Source organism: Balaenoptera borealis (genome assembly GCF_965194805.1).
Source record: "Balaenoptera borealis genome assembly, chromosome: 4".
NCBI classification, from domain to species: domain Eukaryota; kingdom Metazoa; phylum Chordata; class Mammalia; order Artiodactyla; family Balaenopteridae; genus Balaenoptera; species Balaenoptera borealis.
In genome coordinates this window covers 116,524,521-116,552,214 of record NC_138861.1, presented here as the reverse complement: position 1 = coordinate 116,552,214, position 27,694 = coordinate 116,524,521, and the positions used below count along the sequence as shown (strand labels likewise).

At 36.3% G+C, this 27,694-nt stretch overlaps 1 protein-coding gene across 5 annotated transcripts in view; it reads right to left on the bottom strand.

Moving 5' to 3' along the window:
• The window catches only part of TET2 (tet methylcytosine dioxygenase 2), a 148,112-nt gene that overhangs the window by 23,799 nt on the left and 96,619 nt on the right, over positions 1-27,694 (bottom strand). For 4 of the 5 annotated variants that reach the window (XM_082389064.1, XM_082389063.1, XM_082389062.1 and 1 more), the window contains exons 3-8: positions 23,612-27,069; positions 21,810-21,900; positions 20,310-20,403; positions 19,458-19,666; positions 6,378-6,528; positions 3,988-4,077 (exon numbers count right to left, since the gene is read on the bottom strand). In XM_082389064.1, coding sequence (XP_082245190.1) covers positions 3,988-4,077; positions 6,378-6,528; positions 19,458-19,666; positions 20,310-20,403; positions 21,810-21,900; positions 23,612-27,023 — 4,047 coding nt within the window. In that variant the 5' untranslated portion in view covers positions 27,024-27,069. Of the gene's footprint in view, positions 1-3,987; positions 4,078-6,377; positions 6,529-19,457; positions 19,667-20,309; positions 20,404-21,809; positions 21,901-23,611; positions 27,070-27,694 lie in introns of those variants that run through there. The other variant, XR_014243642.1, reaches the window with a different exon arrangement.

Below are 27,694 nucleotides of genomic sequence, written 5' to 3'. Positions count from 1 at the left end.
GTCTGCCGGTGGTGGTAAATTATTTATTTCAGCTCTTGTATGCCTGAAAAAAAAAAAAAATCTTTATTTTGCCTTCACTTTTGAGAGCTGTTTTTACTGGTTATAGATTTCTAGATTGATAGTCTTTTTTTTTTTCTTTCTGTACTTTAAGGATGTTTTTCCTCTTTTTTCTTGCATCTTTCTCAGACTTTAAGTCTTGTGTGTCTATTATCCATTTTTTCCCTATAAGTAATGTCTTTTTTCCCCCATCTACTTTTCACATTTTCTCTTAATCACTGTAAGCAAATTGATTTTAATGTGATTTTATACAGTTTCTTCATATCTCCCCCCCCCCCCCCCCCACCATTTGGGGCTTGCTGAGCTTCTGGGATCAATGGGTTTATCGTTTTGAACAAATTTGAAAAATAATTGGCCATTATATTTAAAAATATTTTTCTGTCCTCCTTTTGGGACTCTAATTACACATATATTACTGTAATAATATTGTGCGATGCTGTGATCTAGTTAGCTTTATTCTGTTCCTTGAATAAAAATGTATACAAAATCTAGCTGGTCCTTAGACACATGCCATCTCATAAGAAATACCATGCAGGGGTCTGTGAATGGATTACTGGAAATTTATCTCTATGTCTGGAGATAGTTCTAAGTGCATGGCTTTCTGATGGTGTAAATCTGTGCTGTTCAATATGGCAGCTACTAGCCACATGTAGCAATTTACATTTAAGTTAATTAAAATGAAAAGTTCATTAACTCAATTGCACTAACCACATATCAAGTGTTCAGTAACCACATGTGGCTAGTAACTACCGTTCTGAACAGTGTAGACAGAAAATATTTCCATTGTCATAGAAAGTTTTCTTGGTTTAAAATGTCATCTCCACACATGACGAAAGCACATGATTTTGAGATTTGAGCCTGCTAATTCAGTCCTAAAGTTTAATGGTAAGATAACCATAGAAAAGATAGAGAAATATAACTCTACTGGATAGATATAAAGGATATTTAAGTTAAGAAAACCTATATTCTAATTCCATGGAGCTGACAGAAGAAATGCTGTGAAGACCCAATGAAGCTTAACTTCAGCAATAAGACTTTATGAAATCAAGGAACAAAGCAAAGAAGAACAGTCATATATGAGAAATAAAGGTACTATATTCAGTTGGGGGAAGGAGGCAAATACCAAATAGTAGACTTTCACAGCACCTATAACCTTGATGTGTTATGTATACTGTAGGAAAAGATCACATGGCTGTTTTCTGGGGTCTCTAAACCATGTTAAGACATATGGATAAACTTTCCAGTAGTACCTACCATGCAATATAAAAAACACCTTATTCGTTCTTAGCCATTAGTTGATTTAGTTTATATAGACATTACATTTATTTTTTAATGTATGAGTGTATGTATGTATTTAAATTTTATTTTATTGTGGTAAGAACACTTAACATAAGAGCTACACTTTTAACAAATTTTTAAATGTACATTATCGTTGACTATAGGTACGATTGTACAGCAGATCTGTAGACCTTATTCATCTTGCTTAACTGAAACTTCATGCCAATTGTTTAGTATATCTATCTACACATTTACTCATATACAAATATTAAAACACATCTAAGGAATTATACCTAATAATCTTGTTATAACTTAAAAACTTGGGATACCTTCATATTTTAGATATTCCAGGTTCAGGAAATGCATAAAATACTCCAAACAAAAAGTAATAGTGTAGAATATAAATGCTTAGATAATCAAGTTTGTATGAGACAGTCTATAATAGGAATCAAAGGAGTAAGAACATCAATGCTTGTTGTTCTGTCCCTTTCCCCAGTTAAAGCCATTTGATTAATATCCCCTATAAAAAATTCACTCAACAGAAAAATGGCCAAACTTGAAATCTAGCAACATAGACTCAATTTATTTTCTTTTTATAGCTTGATTTATTATTTTGCTCACCAGAATTATTTTACAACAGTAGCAAACCATTCCTTATACTTTTCTGTGACACTGATTGAAATAGGTAAGGTTGTAAAAATAACAGTATTAATCCCACTATTATTAATAGCATTTAAAATAATTTTCATAGACATTAACATATATCTCTAAATATCTAGGTTGTGACATAAAACAACTTATAAAGAGACAGTCATTATTAAAGTTGCCTCCTTTGCTTCCACTTAAAAAAAAAAAAAAAAGATGAATTGAGGTTTGGGGAAAATGTTAAAGTCCACAACGGAAACAAGAAATTGTTGACTAGAATTGGTGCCCTGTCTATCTCTGCTACGTAGACTAATCTAGTCCCCTTAGAGTCTTTAACATTATTAAGTAAATGACAATGTTTGCAAAATGTGTCACACTTCACGCTTTCCCGTATCCATGCTGCTGTGTACTCTGCTCTGAATACCTTCTCATCACCTCAAGCTTTCCTCCATCTATCAACCTTCCTCTTCCTCTTAAATCTTTAACCTCTTCTATTCCATTGCTCCTACCCCCAGTCCTTCCTTCACTGGTTTCTCTTCCCCTACTCACCCTTAAAATGTTAAATATTAAAATCATTAGCCCCTTCTCCTCTTTGTAATCTTCACTCTGAAAAATTATATTTACTACTAACTACTTCCTGCATTTTGATAACTCCCAAATCACAGTGCTAACCTGGATTTTTCTCCCGATTTTTCTTTTAATTATCCTAGAAGTATGTCAAACCTAGCATGTCCAAAATGAAATTTGTCATCTTCTCCTTATCTCCTCCAAACTTACTTTTCCTCACTGATTCCTAATACTAATAGAACCACCTGTCCAAGCCAGAAATTTGGTGGACCCTCAAATTCTCTCTTTTGCTCATTCTCAAATCTGATTGGTCACTAAGTTCATAAGTTCCACCAAATATTTCACATACTTATTTCATTTTCTCTATCACTACTGCTATTTTGTTAAATTAGGACCTTAACGTCTCTTGCCCAGTGATTGCAGTGGCTTACTTCTCTAATTTAATCTTCTATAATCTAAGCTGTATTTCATTTATTTGGCTTGAGTGACCTTTTCAAGTTAAATCACTTCACCCTCACCGTCCCCAATATACACTTAGAACACCCCAGTGGTAGGCCTCTTACCTATAAGATAAAGTTCAAAGATCTTTGTATGGCCTGCAAGGCCATCTGTGACCTTAACATCTCTACTTTCAGGGAGAACCTTTTTGTTCCTCAGAAATGTGTGCATACTTCTGTCCCAGCTGTTATCATTTTTTTCTATAGCTGGCATTTTACATATCTCTGTCTCCTCTAAGGAAGGAGTTCTGTAAAGACAGAGAATCTGCATTGCTCATCTTAATGTCCACAGTGACTAAACAAAGCATCTGGTTCATAACAGGCTTTCATTTAGTGCTTTTGCTGTTGATGTTATTGAAACAGTGTAGACTTCACAGTCTTTTGCCTCCTTCACGAGCATTTCTGAACAAATCACCTGGCCTTCCATATAGGTACAACCCAACACACACTTAGAAAATAGGAAAGGAAAAAGAAAAAGGAAAAATCTAGCAAAATCTGACGTATCGCGACACATGTATACACACTTACAAAGTAGTACACCCATAGCTTTACATGTATAGATTTGCTGTGGAAACAGTTAACAGGTGGTTAGAACCTATAGTATGAGCCATATAATTGCAATTAATCACTAAAGTCTGCTTACAGAGATAAAATTATCCATATGAGAACAAGATTAGTAGGTAAAACAGCTTGTGAACCTTAAAAGCTCATTATCTTTACAGATTAAAAGACCAAAAATACACTCTTTTGGATGGTGTAATTTTCATATATCAAATTTTCATATATCAAAAACAGAACACTGCAGTGGTTTCAACAATTAGGAAGAGAAAAAGTTAGAAAAATAAAGGAAAATCGTTGCTTCAAAAATATTTTCGGAAAGATAGGCCATCAGTAATGAGTAAGTAAAGTGTTCTAATCATTGTCAATAACTGTTTAAACTTACCTGATTATTATATGCATCAGGTGCAAGTTTCTTGTATGTTGGTGCCATAAGAGTGGACAGGTTTTGTAAATGAGACTCCAGTTTCTCTTCCTGTATAAAATGAATAATTCTACATATTAAATTCTAAATCCAATCTATCCATATATGAGAGAGGCTATCAATTAGATCTTTTCCCCTACATCTTAGATCCAAATCACAAATATATATCGTCTCATTAAATATCGGCTTGGCCAAAAAGTTTGTTCGGGGTTTTTCCCATAACATCTTTGGCCAACCCAATAACTAAATATCATCTTAACGTGACTATTTCTAAGTGAAAAGCACAGACCATATATCACCTATTTTTGTATGTGCTGTTAAATGTCTAGCTCTTTGGTATGTACATGAGATTAATCAATTTTCTACTTTGCATGCAGATTTTTGGCATTTTATTAATATAAGTCTATGCTGGTAGCAGGATTAGGAGAATGAAGCCATACGGTCTTTGAAAGGTCACATTCTCTATTCTTCTCCAATTAGTGGCCGAGGAAGATGAGCTATTGAAAGGATTTGTTTGGTTTAATCTATTTCTAATCTTTATATTTTAAATGTTTATAAAAAAATAGCATTACAAAATTTGAAATGATCACTCCATAGAACTAAAAATTACTGTGATTCAAATATGAATAAAACTCTAAGAACTATAATGTGGTATATATAAAAAACTTTGTAAAGTTTACTTGAGAGGAAAAATGTTCAGGTATATTTCCCCCCCACCCCCAAGCAAAGAATATGCTTTTTTAAATGGTAGGGGACAATACTCAGTTGTTCTATTCATACTTAGAAGTTCTCATTTCACATTGATATTTCTCTAAAAACCTTGGGAGATGTAAGCAGCTGGCAGCAATATACTTGTTTGCATTTTAGAAGGTAAGGAGGTTTCTGACTGGAGTCCTCCTACCTAACAGAGGGAGGATGTCACTAGCCATCCCCTGCATTTGTTTACATGAAACACAGAGTGATAAACATTTATGAAGTAGTGGTGAAAATGCTCTCCATCCAGTGTGAAAATTAAAAGTGTAAGACAGCAGGCAAAATTGCTATTCATTAGGTTTATTAAATATTTGTGTGTTTTCTTTTTTTTTTTTAAAAGGAACCATTTTGAGATATGTCAGGGCACACGTTTTTTTTTTTTTTTTTTTAATTTTATTTATTTATGGCTGTGTTGGGTCTTCGTTTCTGTGTGAGGGCTTTCTCTAGTTGTGGCAAGCGGGGGCCACTCTTCATCGCGGTGCGTGGGCCTCTCGTTGCGGGGCACAGTCTCCAGACGCGCAGGCTCAGTAATTGTGGCTCACGGGCCCAGTTGCTCCGCGGCATGTGGGATCTTCCCAGACCAGGGCTCGAACCCGTGTCCCCTGCATTGGCAGGCAGATTCTCAACCACTGCGCCACCAGGGAAGCCCCTTGTGTGTTTTCTTACGCAAAGAGGATATCTAGCACATTCATACAGCTTATTAAAATGTTATGATTCTATGAAAAATTTATATCATGACTTGAAGAGCTTTTGCACTTTATTAAACTTCCACTTACTATTATAGTCACAAATAACAAACTTTTCAAAGGGACATATAAAAATTATTACATCAAAGGTATAATTGCATATTTCAATTGCATTGAAAATTTGAAAGAAAATTATAACATGTATAGATTTACTAAAAATTTGATCATATATGAATGCTAGATATACTGAGGTTTTCTGATTATTCAATTAGCATACTCTAGAATACATGCTACCCAAAAGTTGTTAAATGTGATACCAGTCTACAAGTTATATTTTGAGAAATATATATTCTAGAGAAGGACAAAAACCAGTGATGTCAATGAGAAATCAATGTTCATTTATTTCAACTACACCTTTATATTAAAATCTAAATATGTTTTAGTTACTTGAATGCATTTATTATAGTAACATTAAGCCATCAAATCTCATGGGTTGAAAATGTGACTAGAAATGGACTTTTATGAATGTGGCAGTCACGAACATGATTTCTATAATTCAGGTTCAAAAGATGAAAAGTTCTAACACTGAAGTAGTAATATTTAGTTTTAATATGTAAATGACAGCTGTGTAAAACCCTGGAGTTTACATAAAAGACAAAGAATAAATGTAAAAGGCCATAAGTATAGTTTATGTTGATCACACTTTATTACTTTAGTAGCACATGGTTGTTATTATGCTAATTTTATAAAATATTATTATGTGTGTCTACAGTTTAGCCAAAATTTTACTGATCTATCTCTGAGATGAAATTCTCTGTTAATGAGAGTTTGAGTATATTATATTGTTCACTTCATCTGTGCTCATCAATTCTCCATGAAAAATAAACATTATACATCAGGAAGTAAACAAACCTCTTTTGGGTCATCCCCAAGCAGCTTAAATTTTCTTGGGATCTTGCTTCTGGCAAACTTACATCCATTGTAGTACATGCTCCATGAACAACCAAAAGAAAAGGAGGCACCACAGGTCTCTGGGTCCAGCCCCTGACAGGCACACGTTCTCCTGAGAAATCAAAGAACCAAGTTCATGACTATGGATAGCACTGTCCAGGCTATCAATCTCATATTCTGGGTGTCTACATTCCAAAATGAATGCAAATTAGTTTTGAAAGAAGTCTAACTCTATATTAAGCTGTGCCACAATCACATTAGAAAAGCACTATTTCGATTGACTTTAAAAGACAACTTAAACATTTTATTGTAGTATAATACACACAGAGAAAGTACACATAATTTTATAGCTTCTAATCACTCACAAATGAAACATACACAAGTGAGTGCCACTCAAGCTAAGAAACAAAACATATACTTGCACCCCGAAATCCCATCTTATATTTCCTTCCAAGCATTGTCCTCCTAACAGTAACTTCTATCAGAAGAGATTAGCTCTGCCTACTTTTATCCTATATAAAATATACTATATTCCTACTGAATATAGTGTGTATGTATGTATTGTGTGTATATATATGCCTATTTTTATACTATATATACTATAAACCTACTGAATTTAGTGTGTGTGTATATAAATGTGTGTGTGTATATATATATATAGTTTTGCCCATTTTTATACAACGTATAGTATAGTACACACACATATATGTATAGTTTTGACTATTTTTATACTACATATAGTATGCCATATATTTCTATACTATAGTATAAAAATAGGCAAAACTGTGTGTATATGTATAGGTACACATATACATACACACATACGTACATAACATACACATGTATATGCAATTATCTAGTATAAGCTTATTTGTGTCTTGCTTCTTCAACATTGTTTGGAATATCCATCCACATTGTTGCATGTAGTTATACTTTATATTGATGTATTTATTCACTGAGTACAGTTTCTATTATATGGATATGTCACAAATTAATCGTTCCACCATTGATGGGCATTTGAGTGCTTTCTAGTTTTTGGCTAAAATACAGTATTGTGACTTCACATCCCAAGTCAGTTATATCCTAAGGGCGATAAACAGACAAACAAGCAAAGAAACCAAAAATTAAAAACAGGATAAAACAACCCCCTAGGAAAACTATATTCAGTAGGTATTTTTTCACAGCTGTATTGAGGTATAATTGACAAATAAAATTGTAAGATATTCAAAGTATACAACGTGATGATTTGATATAAGCATATATTATGAAAGGATTTTCCCATCAAGTTAATTAACACATCTATCACCTCAAATATTTTTTTTTCTTGCAATGAACATTTAAGTTCAACTCTTTTAGCAAATTTCAGTTATATAGTAAGGTGTTATCAACTATAGTCATTAGATCCTCAGACCTTACTCATTTTATAACTGAAAGATTATATATACCCTTTTACCAACCTCTCCCTATTTCCCTCATCCCCCAGCCTCTCACAACTTTTCTACTCTGTTTCTGTGAGTTTGACTTTTGTTTTTTGTTTTTGATTCCACATATAAGTAATATCAGGTATCTGTCTTTCTCTGTCTGGCTTATTTCACTTAGCATAATCCCCTCCAGATTCCTCCATGTTGTCGAAAATGGCAGGATTTCCTTTTTTAAAAGCTGAATAATATTCCTGTGTGTGTGTTCACAAACCACACCTTTATCCATTTATCCATTGATGGACACTTAGGTTGTCTCCACACCTTGGTTACTGTGAATAATGCTGCAATTGGAATGCAGATATCCCTTTGAGATAATGATTTCACTTCCTTTGGATACATGTTAAGAAGTGGATCGTTTGTTTATGTATGGCTCTCCTGACCTCATTGGACAACAGTAGTCTTATTTGTAGTAATGATATTGCTTTGAAATTACTTATGTATGTTGTGACATGAAAAAAATCATTGTTAATGTCAAGAAATAAGAATTTCAGTGTAAGATGAAATAAGTCTAAAGATAAGTAAATACCCTGTAAAATCCTATGAATAGGAAATAGTATGAACTCACGATATGAATTAAAAAGCTCAAATTTTCTCTTTCAAAAAAAAATTACTTCTTATATCAGCCCACTGAAAATGCCTAAAGTAACAATATCTTTGTAGCAATGGGCATATCTGGACACATACTGTGATCTCTAAATATCATTTCTCATTGAAATGGATATAGGTTAAAATCCATGAGGGTTTTTTTTTTTTTTTTTTCAAATGAGTTAATAATGATACCAAAAAGAAAAAACAAACTAACTGATCATTTTTGGATGGTTACTAAAGCACCAAATCACTATTTTGAAATTTCACAACTAAGGATACTTACCATGCATTATTCTGTCATTTGTTTACAAACTATATTTAATGGTAACCAAACAGTTGATAATGAAAAGTTCTTTAAAGAATTCCGTCTAATAAATGCAGAAGGAATGTTATAATTAGAAGTTACAATTTTACAGATGTCAGCAAAAACGGCAGAATAAGGATCTCTGAAAATACCCTCCTCCACAAAAGCAAAAAGAAACCTGGTAAATATTGTCAGAATCAACTCTTCAGAAATATGGAAATTAACAAAAGACTTGCAGCAGTCCAGGAAGCATTTCTTCAAGAAAGGCAATGAAATTTTGGTAGGAAGCTAAGCCTTGCAGTGTTTTAACTTGCCCTATTTCCACTGTCCCCAGAACTCCACGACAGCCTTGAAAACCAACAGCCCACATTTATGGTGAAAATCAGCAGGCTGGCAACCACTGGAGAGGGTAGAATTAGGCTGGATATCCTCCAAAGCCCCATTCCTAGAGAAATGTCATTATTTTACCTATTTGGTAGTTCTCTAGAAGACACCACTGGCAAGCCTTTCTTCATTTGATCTGACTTGGAGTTCACCTATTGTATATAGCCTTTTCCCCACTGGAGATATTTGTTGAAAATAGAGGCAATTGTTGAACATTGCAGCTGCCTGAGGTCTTGGTAGACAAAACTAGCTCGACTGACCAAGAAAAAGAAAGAAGACCCAAATTACTAAAAAATTAGAAATGAAACAGAGGATACTACCAATGACCTTATAAAAAGCATTATAAGGGAATACTATAAAAATGATCTATCAACAGGTTAGATAACTTAGATGAAATGGACAAATTCCCAGAAAGCACAAACTACTGAAACTGACTCAAGAAGAAATAGAAAATATGAATAGACCTATAACAAAAAGACTGAATTAGTAATCAAAAAACTTCCCACAAGGATAAGCCCAAGAGTATATGATTTTGCTGGTGAATTCCACTGAACATTTAAAAAGTTAGCCCCAATCCTTTACAAATTCTTCCAAATAATATAAGAGGGAACCCTTTTCAATGTATTCTATGAATCCAGTATTACCCTGAAACCAAAAACAAAGACATCACAAGAAAACTATAGACCAATATCCCTTATCAATATAGATGAAAAAATCCTCAATAAAATACTAGCAAATGGAATCCAGTAACATATACAAAAAGTATACATTATGGCCAAGTAATATCTATCCCAGAAATGCAATGTTGGTCCAATGTATAAAAATCAATCAATATGAAATACCACATTAACAAAGTGAAATGCAGACAAAGCATTTGAGAAAAGTACAACAACCTTTCATGATAAAAATATTCAACCTAGGAATAGAAAAAAATCTTCCTCAACCTGACAAAGAACAGTTACAAAAACCCTACATTTAGCATCATACCTAATGGTGAAAAGCTGAAAGAAATCAGAGACAAGCAATAGCTGCTTGCTGTTGCCAATTCTGTTCAATATCTACTCTAGGTTCTAGCCAGGGAAATTATGCAAAAGGATCAAAAAAAAGAAAAAAGTAGACATCTAGATTGGAAATGAAGAAATTAAACTATCTCTATTTGTAGATGACATGATTTTGTATGTATAAATCCTAAGGAATCCACCAAAAAAATTTAGCACTAATAAACTAGTTAAATAAGTTTGTAGGATATAAGATTAATATATAAAAACCAATTGTGTAAGTGTATCCTGGCAATGAACAATCCAAAAAAAAATCAAAATAATTCTACTTAAAATAAGCATCAAAAAGAATAAAATATTTAGAAATTTGACAAAAGACGTGTAGGACTTCTACACTGAAAACTATAAAACATCATTGAAAGAAACTAAAAACCTAAATAAATGTAAAGACATCCTGTGCTAATAAATAGGAACACTTAATATTGTTAAGATGTCAACACTTCCCAATTAATTTGCTGATTCAACAGAACCTCTGTCAAAATCCCAGATGGGGAAATTATTAAGTTCATCCTAAAATTCACAGGGACATGAAAAGGACCCAGAGTATCCTGTAGGATACTGTAAGGATCCTGTAAGAGAAAAACAGTTGGAAGATTTATACATTCCAATTTCAAAACTTACTACAGCAACTACAGCAATCAACAACATATAGTATTGGCATAAGGATAGATATGTAAATTAATGGAACAGAAGAATCCTGAAATGACACATACATCTTTGTCAATTAATCTTCAACGAGAATGAGAAAACCATTCAATATGGAAAAAAGTCTCTTCAACAAATGGTGCTGAGACAACTGGATAGTCACATGCAAAAAAATGAAGTTGAACTCTTATCTCACATCATAACAGTGATCACAGACCTAAATGTAAGAGCTAAAACTATAATACTCTGGGAAGAAAACACTGGGGTAAATCTTTAATACCCTGGATTAGGCAATGATTTCTTAGATATGACACTGAAAGTACAAGCAGTTAATTTAAAAAAATTGACTTCATCAAAATTAAAAACTTTTGTGCTTCAAGGATATCATCAAATGAAGAGACAACCTACAGAATGAGAAAATATCTGCAGACCATACATCTGATGAGTTCTAGTATCCAGAATATATAAAGAACTCTTATAACTCAGAAGACAATTAATTTAAAAAGGAGTAAAGATTTAAGAAAGGATTTCTTCAAAGAAGATATATGAATAGCCAATAGCAAATGAAATAATGGCTAACATCATTACTCATTAGGGAAATGCAAATCAAAACCACGAGATACACATTATACCCACTGGAAGGGGTATAATAAATAAAATAAATAAAGGCAGCCAATAAGTAGTTTTGGTGAAAATGTGGAAACATCAGAACCTCCATATATTGTTGGTAGGCATGAAGAGTGGTGCAGCTGTTTTGAAAAACAGTTTGGCAGTTCCTCAAAAAGTTAAACGTAGTTACCATACAACCAAAATTGTCACTCCTAGGTATACACCCAAGAGAACTGAAAATATATGTCTATACAGAAACCTGTACAGAGATATTCATAGCAGCATTATTCATAACAGTCAAAAAGTGGAAATAACTAAAGTGTCCATGAACTGATGAACAAAGAAAATGTGGTACACATATATGCAATGGAATATTATTCAGCCATAAAAAGGAATAAAGTACTGATTAATGTTATGACATGGACAAAACTTTAAAATATTATAAAGACCTAGGAATAAAATATGTAGGAATAAATTTACCTAAGGAGGCAAAAGACCTGTACTCTGAAAACTATAAGATGCTGATGAAAGAAATCGAAGATGATACAAACAGATGGAGAGATATACCATGTTCTTGGATTGGAAGAATCAATATTGCAAAAATGACTATACTACCCAAGGCAATCTACAGATTCAATGCAATCCCTATCAAATTATCAATGGCATTTTTCACAGAACTAGAACAAAAATTTTTAAATTTGTATGGAAACACAAAATACCCCGAATAGCCAAAGCAATCCTGAGAAAGAAAAATGAAGCTAGAGGAATCAGACTCCCTGACTTCAGACTATATTACAAAGCTACAGTCATCAAAACAGTTTGGTACTGGCACAAAAACAGAAATATAGATCAATGGAATAGAAATAAACCCATGCACCTATGGCCAATTAATCTATGACAAAGGAGGCAAGAATATACAATGGAGAAAAGACAGTCTCTTCAATAAGTGGTGCTGGGAAAACTGGAAAGCTACATGTAAAAGAAGGAAATTAGAACATTCTCTAACACCATACACAGAAATAAACTCAAAATGGATCAAAGACCTAAGTGTAAGGCTGGACACTATAAAACTGTTAGAGGAAAACATAGGCAGAACACTCTTTGACATAAATTGCAGCAACATCTTTTTTGATTCACCTCCTAGAGTAATGAAAATAAAAACAAAAATAGACAAATGGGACCTAATTAAACTTAAAATCTTCTGCACAGCAAAGGAAGCCATAAACAAAACAAAAAGACAACCCACAGAATGGGAGAAAATATTGATATTTGCAAACAAAGCGACCGAGAAGGAATTAACCTCCAAAATATACAAACAACTCATGAAGCTCTATGTCAAAAAAACAAACAATGCAATCAAAAAATGGGCAGAAGATCTAAATAGACATTTCTCCACAGAAGACATACAGATGGCCAAAAAGCACATGAAAAGATGCTCAACATCACTAATTATCAGAGAAATGCAAATCAAAACTACAATGAGGTATCACCTCACACAGGTCGGAATGGCCATCATCAAAAAATCTACAAACAATAAATGCTGGAGAGGGTGGGGAGAAAAGGGAACCCTCATACACTGTTGGTGGGAATGTAAATTGGTACAGCCACTATGGAGAACAGTATGGAAGTTCCTTAAAAAACTAAAAATAGAACTACCATATGAGCCAGTGATCCCACTCCTTGGCATGTATCCAGAGGAAACCATAATTTGAAAAGATACGTGCACCCCAGTGTTCACTGCAGCACAATTTACAACAGCCAAGACACGGAAGCAACCTAAATGTCCATCGACAGAGGAATGGATAAAGATGTGGTACATATATACAATGGAATATTACTCAGCCATAAAACAGAACAAAATAATGCCATTTGTAGCAACATGGGTGGACCTAGAGATTATCATGCTAAGTGAAGTAAGTCAGATAAATATCATATGATATCACTCATATGTGGAATATTTAAAAAATGATTTACAAAACAGAAACAAACTCACAGATTTTTAAAACAAACTTTTGGAGACCAAAGGGGAAATGTGGTGGGGGGGAGGGATAAATTAGGAGCTTGGGATGAACATACACACACTACTATATACAAAATGGATAACCAACATGGATCTACTGTATAGCACAGGAAACTCTACTCAATGTGGGAAAAGAATCTGAAAAAGAATGAATAACCTATAATAACCTATATGGGAAAAGAACCTGAGAAAGAATGAATATATGTATGTGTATAACTGAATCACTATGCTGTACACCTGAAACTAACACAACATTGGAAATCAACTATACTCCAATAAAATTTAAAAAAATAAAAATAAAAAAAAATTTAAAAACACATATTATGCTAAGTGAAAGAGGCCAGACAGATTGAATAGAATATTGTATGATTCTATTAATATGAAAAGCCCAGAAAAGGCAAATCTGTAGAGACAGAATGTTGATTAGTAGTTGCCATTTAGTGGGGGAGGAGAATGGGAAGTGATCGCCTAATGGCTTTGAGGTTTCCTTTTGGGAGCAATGAAAATGTTGTACAACTTTGTGAATATACTAATGCACTGTATTGTATACTTTAAAAGGGTGAATTTTATGGTGTGTGAATTATATAGAAATGGAAAAAACTCACACATAACAAAATGACTTCAAGGTGATTTCCTATATGAAGTGGCTTCTGAAAAGGCACCATTATTTTCATAGCGGCCTTTCAAATATTGTTGGAATTTTTACGTTGCAGCCTAATTTTAACATGGCTCAGAACTTGGCTAACGGTTAAATAACAAATCAGAGAAATTGTAATAAAAATATTTACCTATACAACAGATTTTTAAAAACACTCTCAACCTCTTTGGACTTCTAACTGTAAAAAAAAAAAGGGACTTCCCTGGTGGCACAGTGGTTAAGTATCTGCCTGCCAATGTAGGGGACACAGGTTCGATCCCTGGTCCGGGAAGATCCCACATGCCGTGGAGCAACTAAGCCTATGCACTACAACTACTGAGCCTGAGTGCCACAACTACTGAAGCCCGCGTGCCTAGAGCCCGTGCTCTGCAACAAGAGAAGCCACTGCAATAAGAAGCCCACGCACTGCAATGAAGAGTAGCCCCTGCTCACCGCAACTAGAGAAAGCCTGCACGCAGTAACGAAGACCCAATGCAGCCAAAAATAATAAATAAATAAATAAATAAATATTTTAAAAAACAAAATTTAAAAATTATATCAGCCATTTAAACTTATGCAAGAATAGAAAAACTAGCAAAATAAATTAAATGTACATAACAAATTTATACTTTAAAAAATAAGAAAATTATCAATTTGCAAACTAATGGAAACAGGTAATAATCATCGGTGGATGTGCTAAACCATTAGGTAGAAGTTTTCTAGTAAACTTTATGATGGGTGGATCAAGCTAACAACTCCTCAGCTGAACACTCATAACATCATTATAAATGGAACAAAGCAGATATTATGTCCCTCTTGATGGGTATGAAGAACTAAGATTATTTCATCACCACTTATGAAGCATTTTGCTAATATATACATTCATGTATACATACATATTTAAGTCTCTAACTACCAGTGTACGTACGATATTGGTGACAGAGGAACAAGTTAAGCAAGTGTGCACAGCCAAATCCAGAATGTGAGAAATTTTACAAAGCAAGTCATACAGTCTCTTTAACAAATAAATTCATAAAAAAGAGAAGGGAAACTATAATAAAGTAAAAGAGCCTTGTGAATCATATACTTTATCTTACAAACTGGGACACTTTTGAGAGTAAAAGGAAGTTCTATCAATAACTATACTAGACAATAGGCATGAACTGGGACCTACTCAAAACCCTCAATCAAATGTAAGATATGGACTTTCTTTTTGTCAATATTGTTTTACTTTATATATATGTATATCTAATATGTATATGTGTATATATGTGTACATTGGAAACAGTATCCAATTAGGGAATTTGAACATGGTCGGAACGTAAAATGATATTAAAGAATCACTCAATTTTGAGATGAATGATAATGACACTGTGACTAGGTTTTGCTTACAAAAAAAAAAAAAAAGTCCTTGGGCATATACCCTGAGAAAACCATGATTCAAAAAGACACACGCACCCCAATATTCATTGCAGCACTGTTTACAATAGCCAGGTCATGGAAGCAACCTAAATGCCCATCAACAGAGAAATGGATGGAGAAGATGTGGTACATATATACAATGGAATATTAGCCATAAGAGGGAACAAAATTGTGCCATTTGCAGCAACATGGATGGACCTAGAGACTGTCATACAGAGTGAAGTAAGTCAGAAAGAGAAAAAGAAATATCGTGTATTAATGCATATATGTGGAATCTAGAAAAATGGTACAGATGAACCTGTTTGCAAGGCGGAAATAGAGACACTGACATAGAGAAAAAAACGTATGGACACCAAGGGGGGGAAAGAATGGGTGGGATGAATTGGGAGATTGGGATTGACTTATATACACTAATATGTATAAAACAGATAACTAATGAGAACCTACTGTATAGCACAGGGAACTCTACTCAGTGCTCTGTGGTGGCCTAAACGGGAAGTAAATCCAAAAAAGAGGGAATATATGTATACATATAGCTGATTCACTTTGCTGTACAGTAGAAACTAACACAACATTGTAAAACACCAAGTCCTTATCTGTTAATGATACACACTGAAGTGAACATAGCTTAGATGATATGGCCTCTGTTTTGCTTTAAAACACTGGTGGGGATGGGGTTAGGAAGTGGGGGGGGGGCACACAGAATATATGGAATAGTATTGGCAAAATGTGATAAATATACTGCATTCCTCCATTTACGTATATTTGAAAATTTTTATAATATAAAGTTTCTTTAAAAGTTTAATATCACCCAGCATGGCAGAGACATTTCTGGCTTTGACTTCCTTATAATGACAGATACACTCCCACAACTCTTACTTGCCAAAAAATTATTGGTTAGGCTTAGTCATAAAATAAAAATCTCAAAGGGAAATCTTTAAAGGAGAAACAGCTGGCTGGGCTCAAAGGAAATGTAAAAATCCGTTTTGACTTTCCCACTGGAAGATGCTCTCGGAGTTCTTTTCTGGACTCACAGTGGGTGGTTATGGTGCCTGCGGGCACTGGGATTTATAAGAACTCAGTGATGAGGGTCCCACAGCTTTGAATATTAAAATGAGTCAGCAGCCCCAATTTGAGATTACACTCCATTCTTCACAAAAAAATCGTAATTTTAACTTTTGCCAGACATAAAATAAAACTTATTTTATAGGGTAGAAGAAACTTCAAAAGCTATATCAGAGTGAAGTCTCTATTGCCATTGGTTAAGTGTCTATTTGAATCATGTACCTCAAGTATATTTTTTGTTTTTGGAAACTCGCTCTAAGTACAGGTAGCCCAAAGCTAGAACATCATCTAAATCACTACTCATCTTTACCTTGAAATGACAGACGAAGTTAAGCAAAAGTATACAGATTGGCCTTTAAAATGTCAATTTTTTTTTTTTTTAATTTATTTTTGGCTGTGTTAGGTCTTCGTTTCTGTGCGAGGGCTTTCTCCAGTTGCGGCAAGTGGGGGCCACTCTTCATCGCGGTGCGCGGGCCACTCACTGTCGCGGCCTCTCCCGTTGCGGAGCACAGGCTCCAGACGCGCAGGCTCAGTAGTTGTGGCACACGGGCTTAGTTGCTCCGTGGCATGTGGGATCCTCCCAGACCAGGGCTCGAACCTGTGTCCCCTGCATTGGCAGGCAGATTCTTAACCACTGCGCCACCAGGGAAGCCCCAAATGTCAATATTTGAAGCACATCTTTTAATAGTTTTGTTCTTGTCCCTATTTAGACCAGTTAAACAAATTAAGTTTTTCTTAGACCCTGGCCCAATCATCATTCATGGTTTTCAAATGCAAAATAACATAATTTAGGAAAGTTCTTAACATAGACTCTGACATATAGAAAGAAATTCTATTTCAGACAATGGCATTTATAGGAATCAAAGAAAAGCCTTCAGGGGAAAAATAACAGAGATGTATAATATTAATAAAAACTAAATCAATTACAAAGAATGTGAAATGTAGTTTGCAAGAAACTTCAAGAAATTTAAATAAAACAAATGTCATTTTCACAAGAACTTCTTTGGTGGTTTAGAAGTTCCAGCTACCAAGTCTAAGAGGAAGTCTGCTTTACAAAAACAAGGCAGTGTCGCTGAATTCCTGAGAAAAATGCTATCACCAACATCAGCTCAAGATGCCTTAACTTTCATTTTCTTTCTGATTAAAGACACCTAAATACATTTTTTTAAAGGAGAAACAAGGGATGTTAGGGTAAATGGAATATTACTTTATACCTAAAGCAGTCAGTCACAAGTTTGAGTCATGTCTTATGAATCAGCAACTTCTACCTTCCAACCTATCATTTGTAAAAGTGGGTTGATGGCCTTGAGGTACACACCATGACACTTTGGGATCATGACTGTCATAGAAAGCCAAGCCACACTTTCATACAGGAAAAGTAACTTTCCTAAACAGATTATTTATAGTTGATTTGCAACCCTCCCTACCCACCCCCAATGACCCAGAGGGAGAACCTATGTTAACATACAGTAAAACCATACCAGTTAGAGTAATAGCAAAAGGACAAATTTGGTTAGCAATGCATTGTTGCAATGAGCAGCACAATATTTCCATAAGCTCAGTAAACTCTTTTGTAGTTTGGTGGATGCAGAAGAAAGGTGACTAAAGGAAGAAGTGCAGGGACTTCCCTGGTGGTCCAGTGGTAAAGAATCTGCCTTCCAATGTAGGGGATGTGGGTTTGATCCCTGGTCAGGGAACTAAGATCCCACGTGCCGCGGGGTGACTGAGCCCGTGCGCCGTGACTACTGAGCTCGCGCGCCTCAGCGGGAGACCCTGCGTGCCGCGAACTACAGAGCCCACGTGCCCTAGAGCCCGTGCACCACAACTAGAGAAGAGAAAACCTGCACGCCACAACTAGAGGGAAGCCCGCGCCACAACGAAAGATCCTGCATGCCTCAACTAAGACCCGACGCAGCCAAAAAAATTTTAAAAACTAAGAAAAAAGTGCAATATTAAAATTATTTTAGTACTGACTGTGAGTAAAATAGCTACATAAGATTTCAGTGCAGCACTGTGAATTTTCCTGTATTCTTTTAATGATATACAAGAATAGCATAGCAGAAGGAAAATAAAAAATTAAGCTTTCTCCAAGTGAAGATGTAAACTTCCTGCAAGTAGATAAGGTTAAAAAACAAAAAACACAAACAAAACCATACCAGCACTTGGATGCATTAAATATATTTAACTGCATACCTTGCTCTCCTATTCCAAATTTTTATATTCCTTGAAAATAATGCCCATCCATAGCCACTAATTTCTTGATTATTTAGTAGCAGTAAAAGTGGAAGTGATTTTGATTATTATTATGGAAATAATGGACTAGATTGCAGTGAAGTCAAAATCAGTTTGTTTCTACAGAACTTCTATAGATAAGCCTTGTATTTTTATGTTTGCTACATATAAAGTCCTTGACCTGGGAATCCTAAAGTTTCTCACCTGTGTCAGATACTGCGACACAGAAGTGGTGTCAATACTTACTAACGTGGTGACTAGGCACACAAAACAGTTGTCACTTGCGTAAGCGGACACACAAATATTTTCAGGTTTATGGTACGGTTGAGTTTGTGGGTACAGACACGCAGATTTCCAGCAAGCTGCTTCTAACTCATAGCTACGCTGTCTGAAGGTACAAAATATTAGTAAATGAAATTGCTTCGAAGTATCCATGTTAGCACTGGCAAGTGCAAGTTCCTACTGCATGGCTGTGAAGCAGGCATTTTGATCCCTGTTTTGTAAATGTGAAAACGCAGGTTCAACTCTCTGCCCTCAAACCGACAATTAAGCTCTCCTAGCAGTGGAAAGAGAGGAGAGGCCTGGGATGCACTTACTCTTCATTCAGGGCACACCGACGATTGGTGAGCGTGCCGTATTTCCTCAGTGTCTCGGTGAGCTCGGAGTACAGTTTGTCAGCCAGAGAGAGTGGGATTCCTTCCCACACCAGGATGAGAATCACAATCACCGCAGCCTCGCAGGTGTGGCCAGCTCGCTCCCGCACCAAGCACAGTAGCTTCTCCTCGCTGCAGCTTCTGCGAACCACCTGTTCGGGTCACCATTCCACCCCAACACCCACCACCCCAACCAAAACAAAACAAGGGTCACTTGCAGCAGATGAGAGCATTGATTGACGTCTGTATATTTTCTCAAGTCTGGGTCACAATTTGGGCGACATTTACCGGCACCTGCAACTTGCCTTTTGCTGCCCATTATAACGTCAGGGCCTACCCTGGGGTCAGAACTGGGAGAGATGCAAAAGCACTCGGGGTGTAGCAGACTCGACCCAGTACAGTGGGGACAATGCTCCCTGCACTAAAGCCAGAGCTAGATGGAAGACAATCAAGACCTCAAAGTTCAAGGTCTTCAAAAATGACAAGATAAAGATTAACTGCAGGTACTTAAAGGATTAAGGACCTCTTCCTCACATGCCGGGAAGAATTACACTTCTAGCAGGCACTTGAACAGACCTCTTCCTCACTATTAAATTCTTTCAATTAAATACAGTTTGTACATGATTTTATACTAATCTGCCCTTTTCTTAGGAGATGACACATGATAAATATAAGCAATATTCCTTTCAACTGGCATAAATGATTCTCTGATCTGATAACCCAATTCCCAGGGTTAGATGAATGAATCAAAATGCCCAAGACTGAAGACCAAAGGCCTTGTCAAGTCACACTTACCCATTTGGCAATAGGACATCCCTGAGAACTTTTGCCTTCTTTACCAGTATAGATGACTCTTTCAATCCTAATAGCTTTACCCTTCTGTCCAAACCTTAAAGAAATCCACAGAAAAACACACACACATAAAATTAGCAAATGAATCTAAGAGGCAATCAAAATATTGAACATTTGAGCATAATTTTACTCTATGGCCACATCCTGAGAAATGAATAGTTTATTTTTGAAAAACAGAACTAAGCCAAGCAAACTGGATAATAGACTTTAAGCCTTGTATTTCTTCAGTATCAAAATATACTGATAATTGTAATGAACTATTTTGAAATTATATGATGGGTAAAAATAATGGGAAAGCTTATTTTTATACATAATTTCACCAAGCACAAAACTTTTTAAAGTTTGTTAAATTCAGTCTTCTAAGATACGTACTATTTGTCCTTTACTAAATTTAGTTATTTTAAAACTTGGGGAATCATAAGATTTTAGTTAGAACTGTTTCTCTAAGAATCTCTCATTTTTTAAAAGGCTGGCAAATAACTAGTATCCAGCAATTTTGAAAATATAGGATAATTCTAGAAATAGATTATATTTTCCCTTATGACCAAAGCACTACTTACTCCTTGCTAATAAAAGAGGGCACTTAGGGAAATTCACTATTTCTGCCAGGCTACTAGATGATTATTTAGTGAATTTCTATGTGCTAATTTAGAAATGAATAATTTGAATTTGGGGCAACAATGATATAGAATATGTCCTTGCTGCCCAGAATGTCTCCTAATGTATTTTAATGATAAAAACTCCTATCTCTTAAAGAAAAGGCACCCTAGCGTAATAACAGCTCAGAGCTGTGGATACCTATATGAAAGTCTCTCTCTGCATTGGTTATCTTGCTCATAACAGTCTTCAAGTCTGCAAGATGACATGCAGGAGTAACTGTGTAGATTCAGGTAAGTACTTGCATACCTATGACTGACAGTTAAAAAAAAATGCAGCTATAAATAGAGTCTGTCTCTATTTCTATTCAGTGTATCACTCTTGCCCTCTGCTCATACTAACGGACAACTTCCTTGGAGATAACTACTCATTTACAACTCCAGGTGAATTTAACTCAATGGTTCCTTTCTTATACCACCTTTCCCCCCTTTTCCTTTTTTATCATCAAGTGGGAAAACCAGAGTGGGCGCTCTCTTTGCAGCCTGTGCCAGCACCCTTGCGCCTGGCAGGCTGGCTGGCTGGTTGGTTCTTGTTCATGCCTGGGTTTTTCTGGCATCCATCTCAAAGTGGGCAGCCTATGCCAGCTTGCAGACTATTAGTCCTGTCAAATATTGTGACTCTCTGGTGAATAGCACAGTGTGTAGTGCTGGCAACCCTGGAATAGCTAAGCCTACTAATAATTACTCAATTTACAATTGTTGACTGCTTTGTATGTGAAAGCTGGAAAAATTCTGACATATACAAAAGGATAAACGTTAATCTGCCCTGTGCCTTTGCGTTAATTACCTTTCTTCCATGATTTCTCTAATAGCTGCCACATTAGGACCTGCTCCTAGATGGGTATAAAAAGGACCTTCATCTTTTTCAATAATTTGCTCTGTTGAGATAATAGAAGATTATTATTTTAGACCTCAATTATACTAAATATAAAGGCTACATCCACAAAGCTTATCCCCCACCTGTACATTAAAGGTCCTAAATGTGACTTTAAACATTTTTTTCCTTTAAAATGAGTAAACTGATGGACTAATCTATTAGAAAATGTGCCAAATAATTAAGTATATGTCCATTCTGCCTGTTGGATAAAAATATATTAAATTACATTTCAGATATGGGATAAGGAATTATTTTAAATCAAGTAAGTGGAACTAAATAAACAGGGAGGGAATTAGACTATATTATATGTAATATCAACTACAATCCAATTTTTTAAACTGAAGAAAAAAAAAGTTACAGCTTACTAGAAGCCTGCCTGTTACTTGGATGTTAAAAGATTAAAAATAAAATTTCCTGTCCTATCTCACCCCCAGGATTTTGTTCAGTTTATTGTCAAGATACCTTTTTCTCCTCTCGTTTCCCCACCATATTCGATCACTTTGTTTTGAAAATAAGAACATTCAATCCAGACCCATATTGTATGTACTACTTTAGAACAACTTATGATGCGAGAAAATATTGAAGAGAGGGTCAGATAAAAGGAAGAGGCTCTTGTAAACTATCAAAGATGAAAAGTGGGGAAAAAAGGTTTGTGTGATAGGAGAAGGGTGTGAAGATGAGTATAACTTACCCAATGTTGTCTATGACATGTGTGGCACATTAGGTCAGTGAGGCAATAATATTACCCACACACAAAGGGGCAGTATGGGTCTTCCCTCCATCCTTCTATAAAATGTGGAGTGTCCCATTTTAAGAGGAATGACATAAAGTGGGTGGACCATTAGCCACATTAGCTGAACGCTGGTTTTTACAAATGTCTTCTACTGTATCCAAGCTGAGTAGCTATAATTAAGATCTCCATATATATATATATATATATATATATATATATTTATATATTTATATATATATACATATATATCTGCATCAATCAGCAAAAAGTTTCCCTATTCCAACAGACCTATCATGCATCTTGAATTTTAACAAAAAGATGCTTGTTTAAAAAAAGAAAGAGAAATACCATATTTTCTATCAAAAAGATGAAACTTTTAAAGAGAAAATATCAAATATAAATCACACAATGTTTCAAATGTATACACGGAGAAAGGGCAACTTTATGAATATTCAGAACTTTGGCATTAAAATTTCCCCTAAGTCACCAAGACAGAAGATGATAATGTCCCCTTATCGATTATAAAAGTTAATCTTGTAAAACTACTAATACACTCAATCTTGAATTAAAAAATATTAAAAGCTCCTACATTAGTTTGCATATGGCAGTTAGTTTCTCATTTTAACAAGGTGTTTTTACTGCCTGGCTATCTGTCCAGGAGATGATATACAAAGAGTTAACTAGACTGATTAGGCTAAAACAGATACCTTTATATTTTAAACGGTTTGAAGGGAGGGACAAATGAGCATGCACAATTTTTTAATTTTTTTGAAAAACTGAATGTAAGTGAAGTTCTGTCTTGCACAGCACAAGCATCTGTAATTTAAAGACAAGAAATGTAAGCTTCAGGTTTTTATGAGCCTTCACAAATTGCTGCCAGACTCAAAATTTTTAAAAAGAAAGAAAAATCCCATATCTGAAGATAAATTTGCTAATTCTGGATAAACACCATGTGTCTCAGTACATTTCTGGCACTTACCTACACATCTGCATGATGGGAAATCATACTGAGTCTTGACAGGTGTATCCAATAAATTTTTTATAGGAGTATCTAGTAATTTGGAAGGTGACTCTAAAAAATTATTGAGAACAGAACCAGCTGTTCTTTTGGTTGGTGTCTTTTCTGAGGAAGGCATTGCTTGCTGCTCTAAAGCTGGGGTGTGGCTATCAAGTTCTGCAGCAGTGGTTTGTCTAGTTAAAACTGTGACTGGCCCTGACATTTCTATTTTTACTTGCTTCTGTGATTTTAGAGCAAGAGCCTTATGGTCAAATAATGATTTGACCTGAAATTGCTTCAGATGCTGCTCCATGGTCTCAAGGATGCTCCGCTGCTGCATGTTATCACAGCTCGGAGGTGGAATCTCTTGCTTGGGTATCTTTTTCCACATTGTGTTTTCTGGCTGTGCTGACATGAGGCGCATACAGGCGTGGGGCTTGGATCCAGGTTCGACCTTAATTGGCCTTTGCATCTGACTATGGCAAGACTCGGCTTGGAGTTGTTGTGTTTGCTGCTGTTCTTGCTTCTGCAAAAGGTGCCACCTTAGAGCAGCATGCTTTTGGATGTCCTTCTGGGGCAGGGTCTGAATGTGACTTCCTGCCTGATTGGGCAAAGGGAACGCATTTGCTTGGTTTTGCATCAGGTACCTTTGCTGAGCGAGCTGTACAGCTTGTTGACTAGACATATCTTGGTTTCTATTTTTATATCCCTGTAGAACTGAAGCTTGTTGAGACTTCTGTTCTTGTTCTTGAAAGCACCTGTGAAGAACATCTTGCTTTGGGGTCACATTATTTGGAAAATATTGCATGTGATGCAAGTTTGGGATCTTGTTTCCCGCAAAGAGTTCAGAATTTACAGTCTGTTCTTTATTTTCTGCAACTACGTGTATATTGTTTGAACAAGAAATCTGCACTTTGCTTGCATTTGACTTCAAGATCTGACCATAGGGGGAATTTATACTATTCATATTCAGTACTTGCTCCAGTCCCACTTGGGGATTATGAGTCTGGAACTCACTTGATTTTGAATGTTGATCTTCACCACGAAAGCATTCTTCTACTTTAATCTGGCTAAAGAATGATCCTTCTCTTTGCTGATCACTGTTGCCTTGGGGATGAGAAAAGGTCTGGGGCATTTGTTCTTTATTCTTCATCTGTAATTTTTGCTGCTGTTGCTGGTTTTGAGAGAGATGTGAAGTCTGGGATGGTTGTGTTTGTGCTGCCTGTTTCTGAGGCTTATGTTGCGAAAGGTGTGAGTTTGAGAATGGGTCAGTCTCGGAAGCCTGTTGATTCAAGTGCCGTTTTAATGTTGGGGGCATGAGTTTCTCAGTTTGGGGATCTGGTCTTTGCTGGAAATGACACCTCAGGGCACAGACTGACTGTCTGTGAGCTTCGGGTGAAGGGTCTGTCTTGGAGAAGTGCACCTGGAGTGAGGGTTTCTGGAACTGGAGATGCTGGTCCACTGTACCTTGAGACTGCCCTTGATTCATCTCAGCTTGGTACCTTGGTGGCCTCTGCTCCGGCTGCATTATTTTCTGGGTGTAAGCTTGCCCTGGGAGCCCCCCAGGCACGTTGGAATTTCCAGTGTATTGTTTGGAGGTCATTTGATGGGAGGGGTTGGACTGATGATACTGAAGAATTGACCGCAGGGTTGCCTCATTACATTTTAGATGGGATTCTGCCTGACGATAGTGAGGGGCCTTCAATTCAATCCATCCTGGTTTCAGATAGGGCTGTGTTGGGAGCACAGGGTCTCGTGTTTGTTCCTTGTCTTGACTCTTGAAGAGCTCTTGCTCTTTGTGTCCCATCAACTGCTGGCAGTGATCCTGTGCATCTCCACTGCTACCAAGAATTGGTGGGTTATGTTTGAGATGTTCTGAGAGTTGTCTTGTTTTCTCAGAACACAATGGAACCGTCACTGTCCCTGGAGTCCGTATGCCATTCTTGTTAACACAATAATTCTGAGGCCTTTCTGGAAGCATCGGAGAGGGGTTGGATACTTGTGTAGAGGGAGTAGGACTCTGGGATGGCGGTGCCTCGTGTTGACCCTCTATTTTCACTTCCCTTAAAAGAGCTGTGTTACTTTGGTTGGGGTAGTGATGGTGTTCTTCCAAAACTCCATCATTCAGAGTGCTTTTTCCTTCAGAAGGAAGCTGAGGAACCTGCGGAAGAGGAGGAGGGGGAGGAAGAAGCAATTGTGATGGTGGTGGTGTGGTAGTGGCAGAAAAGGAATCCTTAGTGAACACTGAGCTTTGCTTGAAGTAAGCACCATTCATTTCATTTTGCTTTAAATACCGTTCAGAGCTGCCACCAGGAGCCTGCAAATTGCTGCTGGAACCTGAACAGAATTCTTCACCAGATACTAGCTTTGTGGTTCCTTGGATGTTACTGTTTTCTGCCGGAGATGGGCGTATCTCAAAAACTGACTTTCGTTGTTCTGGTTTCTGAAAGGGACAGGTCCCTAGCATTGCAGCTGGTTTACTGGCACTATTGGCATCACAGGCCTCGGTCACCACTGCAGCTGGCTCTGGAGGCAGCTCAGAGTTCGAGGTCTGTGGGAAATTGATCTGCCCTGAGGTATGCGATGGGTGAGTGATCTCACAGGACAACTCATTAGTAGCCTGACTGTTAATGGCATGTATGTGAGATGTGGTTTTCTGCACCGCGATGGAAACACAATCTGGATAATATTGAGACAGTGTTTTTTCCAGGAGTTCACCACGTGTGTTTTCCATGGAAGAGGCAGAAACTGTAGCACCATTAGGCATTAGCACTGCCTTATTTTTAAGAAGTAATACAATGTTCTTGTCGTGGTACTTAGCATTTTTCCCCTCCTGTTGGTTCAGAATCTGAAGCTCTGGATTTTCAGATCCACTGCAGTTATGCGATGAAAAACCAGTGAAATCTTTAACTTCATTTTCTTGGGCTGCAGAGCTAACAGATCCTCTCTTATCACTCACATCGGAGACATTTGGTTGACTGCTGCCTTTGCCTGGATTTCTTTCTTGGCTTTCCCCGAAGTTCTTTCTTTCTCCATTGGCCTTTTGGTCTTGTTTCAGTTTCTTGTTCTGATGGAGCCCAGAGAGAGAAGGTTCACTGACTGTGCGTTTTATCCCTCCGTTTTGCAAACATCTGGAATACCCTCTACTTTCTTGTATAAAGTCCGGACTCACGCGACTATTCTGGCTTCCTTTCATGTGGGGTATTCCATAATAACTCTTGAAAGACTGCCACTTGGTGTCTCCATTTACTTCTGGATAAGGTCTCTTCGTTAATGGGCTTCCATTCTGGAGCTTTATAGCCAGAGGTTCTGTCTGGCAAATGGGAGAAGAAGACGGTATCAGGAATGGACTCAGTCTGTTGCCCTCAACATGGTTCGTTCTATCCTGTTCCATCAGGCTTGCTTCGGGGCCATCCACAAGGCTGCCCTTTGAATGAATTCTAAAGCGTATGGAAACAAAAATTAAAGTACATTAATATATATCTAACACTAACAGTACACCTTAGAGAAGAATCGTGGCATTAATAATACTGGAATTCCTAGACATAGTAAACTGTGATACTCTTTTTCATGTCTCGGAGTGACAACCAAGAGCTACTCAGGAAATGATTATTCTTGTCTTACCAGCAACTCTGAAATATTTACGGTCACAGTAAACAAAGATCAAAATCACCAGCTAATGTGGGAAGTTCATACTGTATTAGTAAATAGTATCAACTTCCTTCCCAAATAATTTTTTTTTGTCAAAATGCTAAAAATAGAGAAAGACAACCTCCTTTCTTTCTTCTCTAGCACCTTCAATATCCAATCATTTGCTAAGTTCTATCAATTCCATTTCCTATGTATTCCTTGAATTATCTTCACTGCCACTTGGTAGCCAGATCTACATTATCTTGCTTCATTATCTACTGTAATAGCTTTTTAAAGATTTCTCCCGAGCCCAGCCTGTCCTCTCCCCAGTCCTTCAAGGATCCTTCAAACTGTTATCAAAGGGAATGTTCTAAAAGGCAAATCTGATGTCATACCCTTCTTAACACACTTTATTGACTCCATATTGCCTGCATT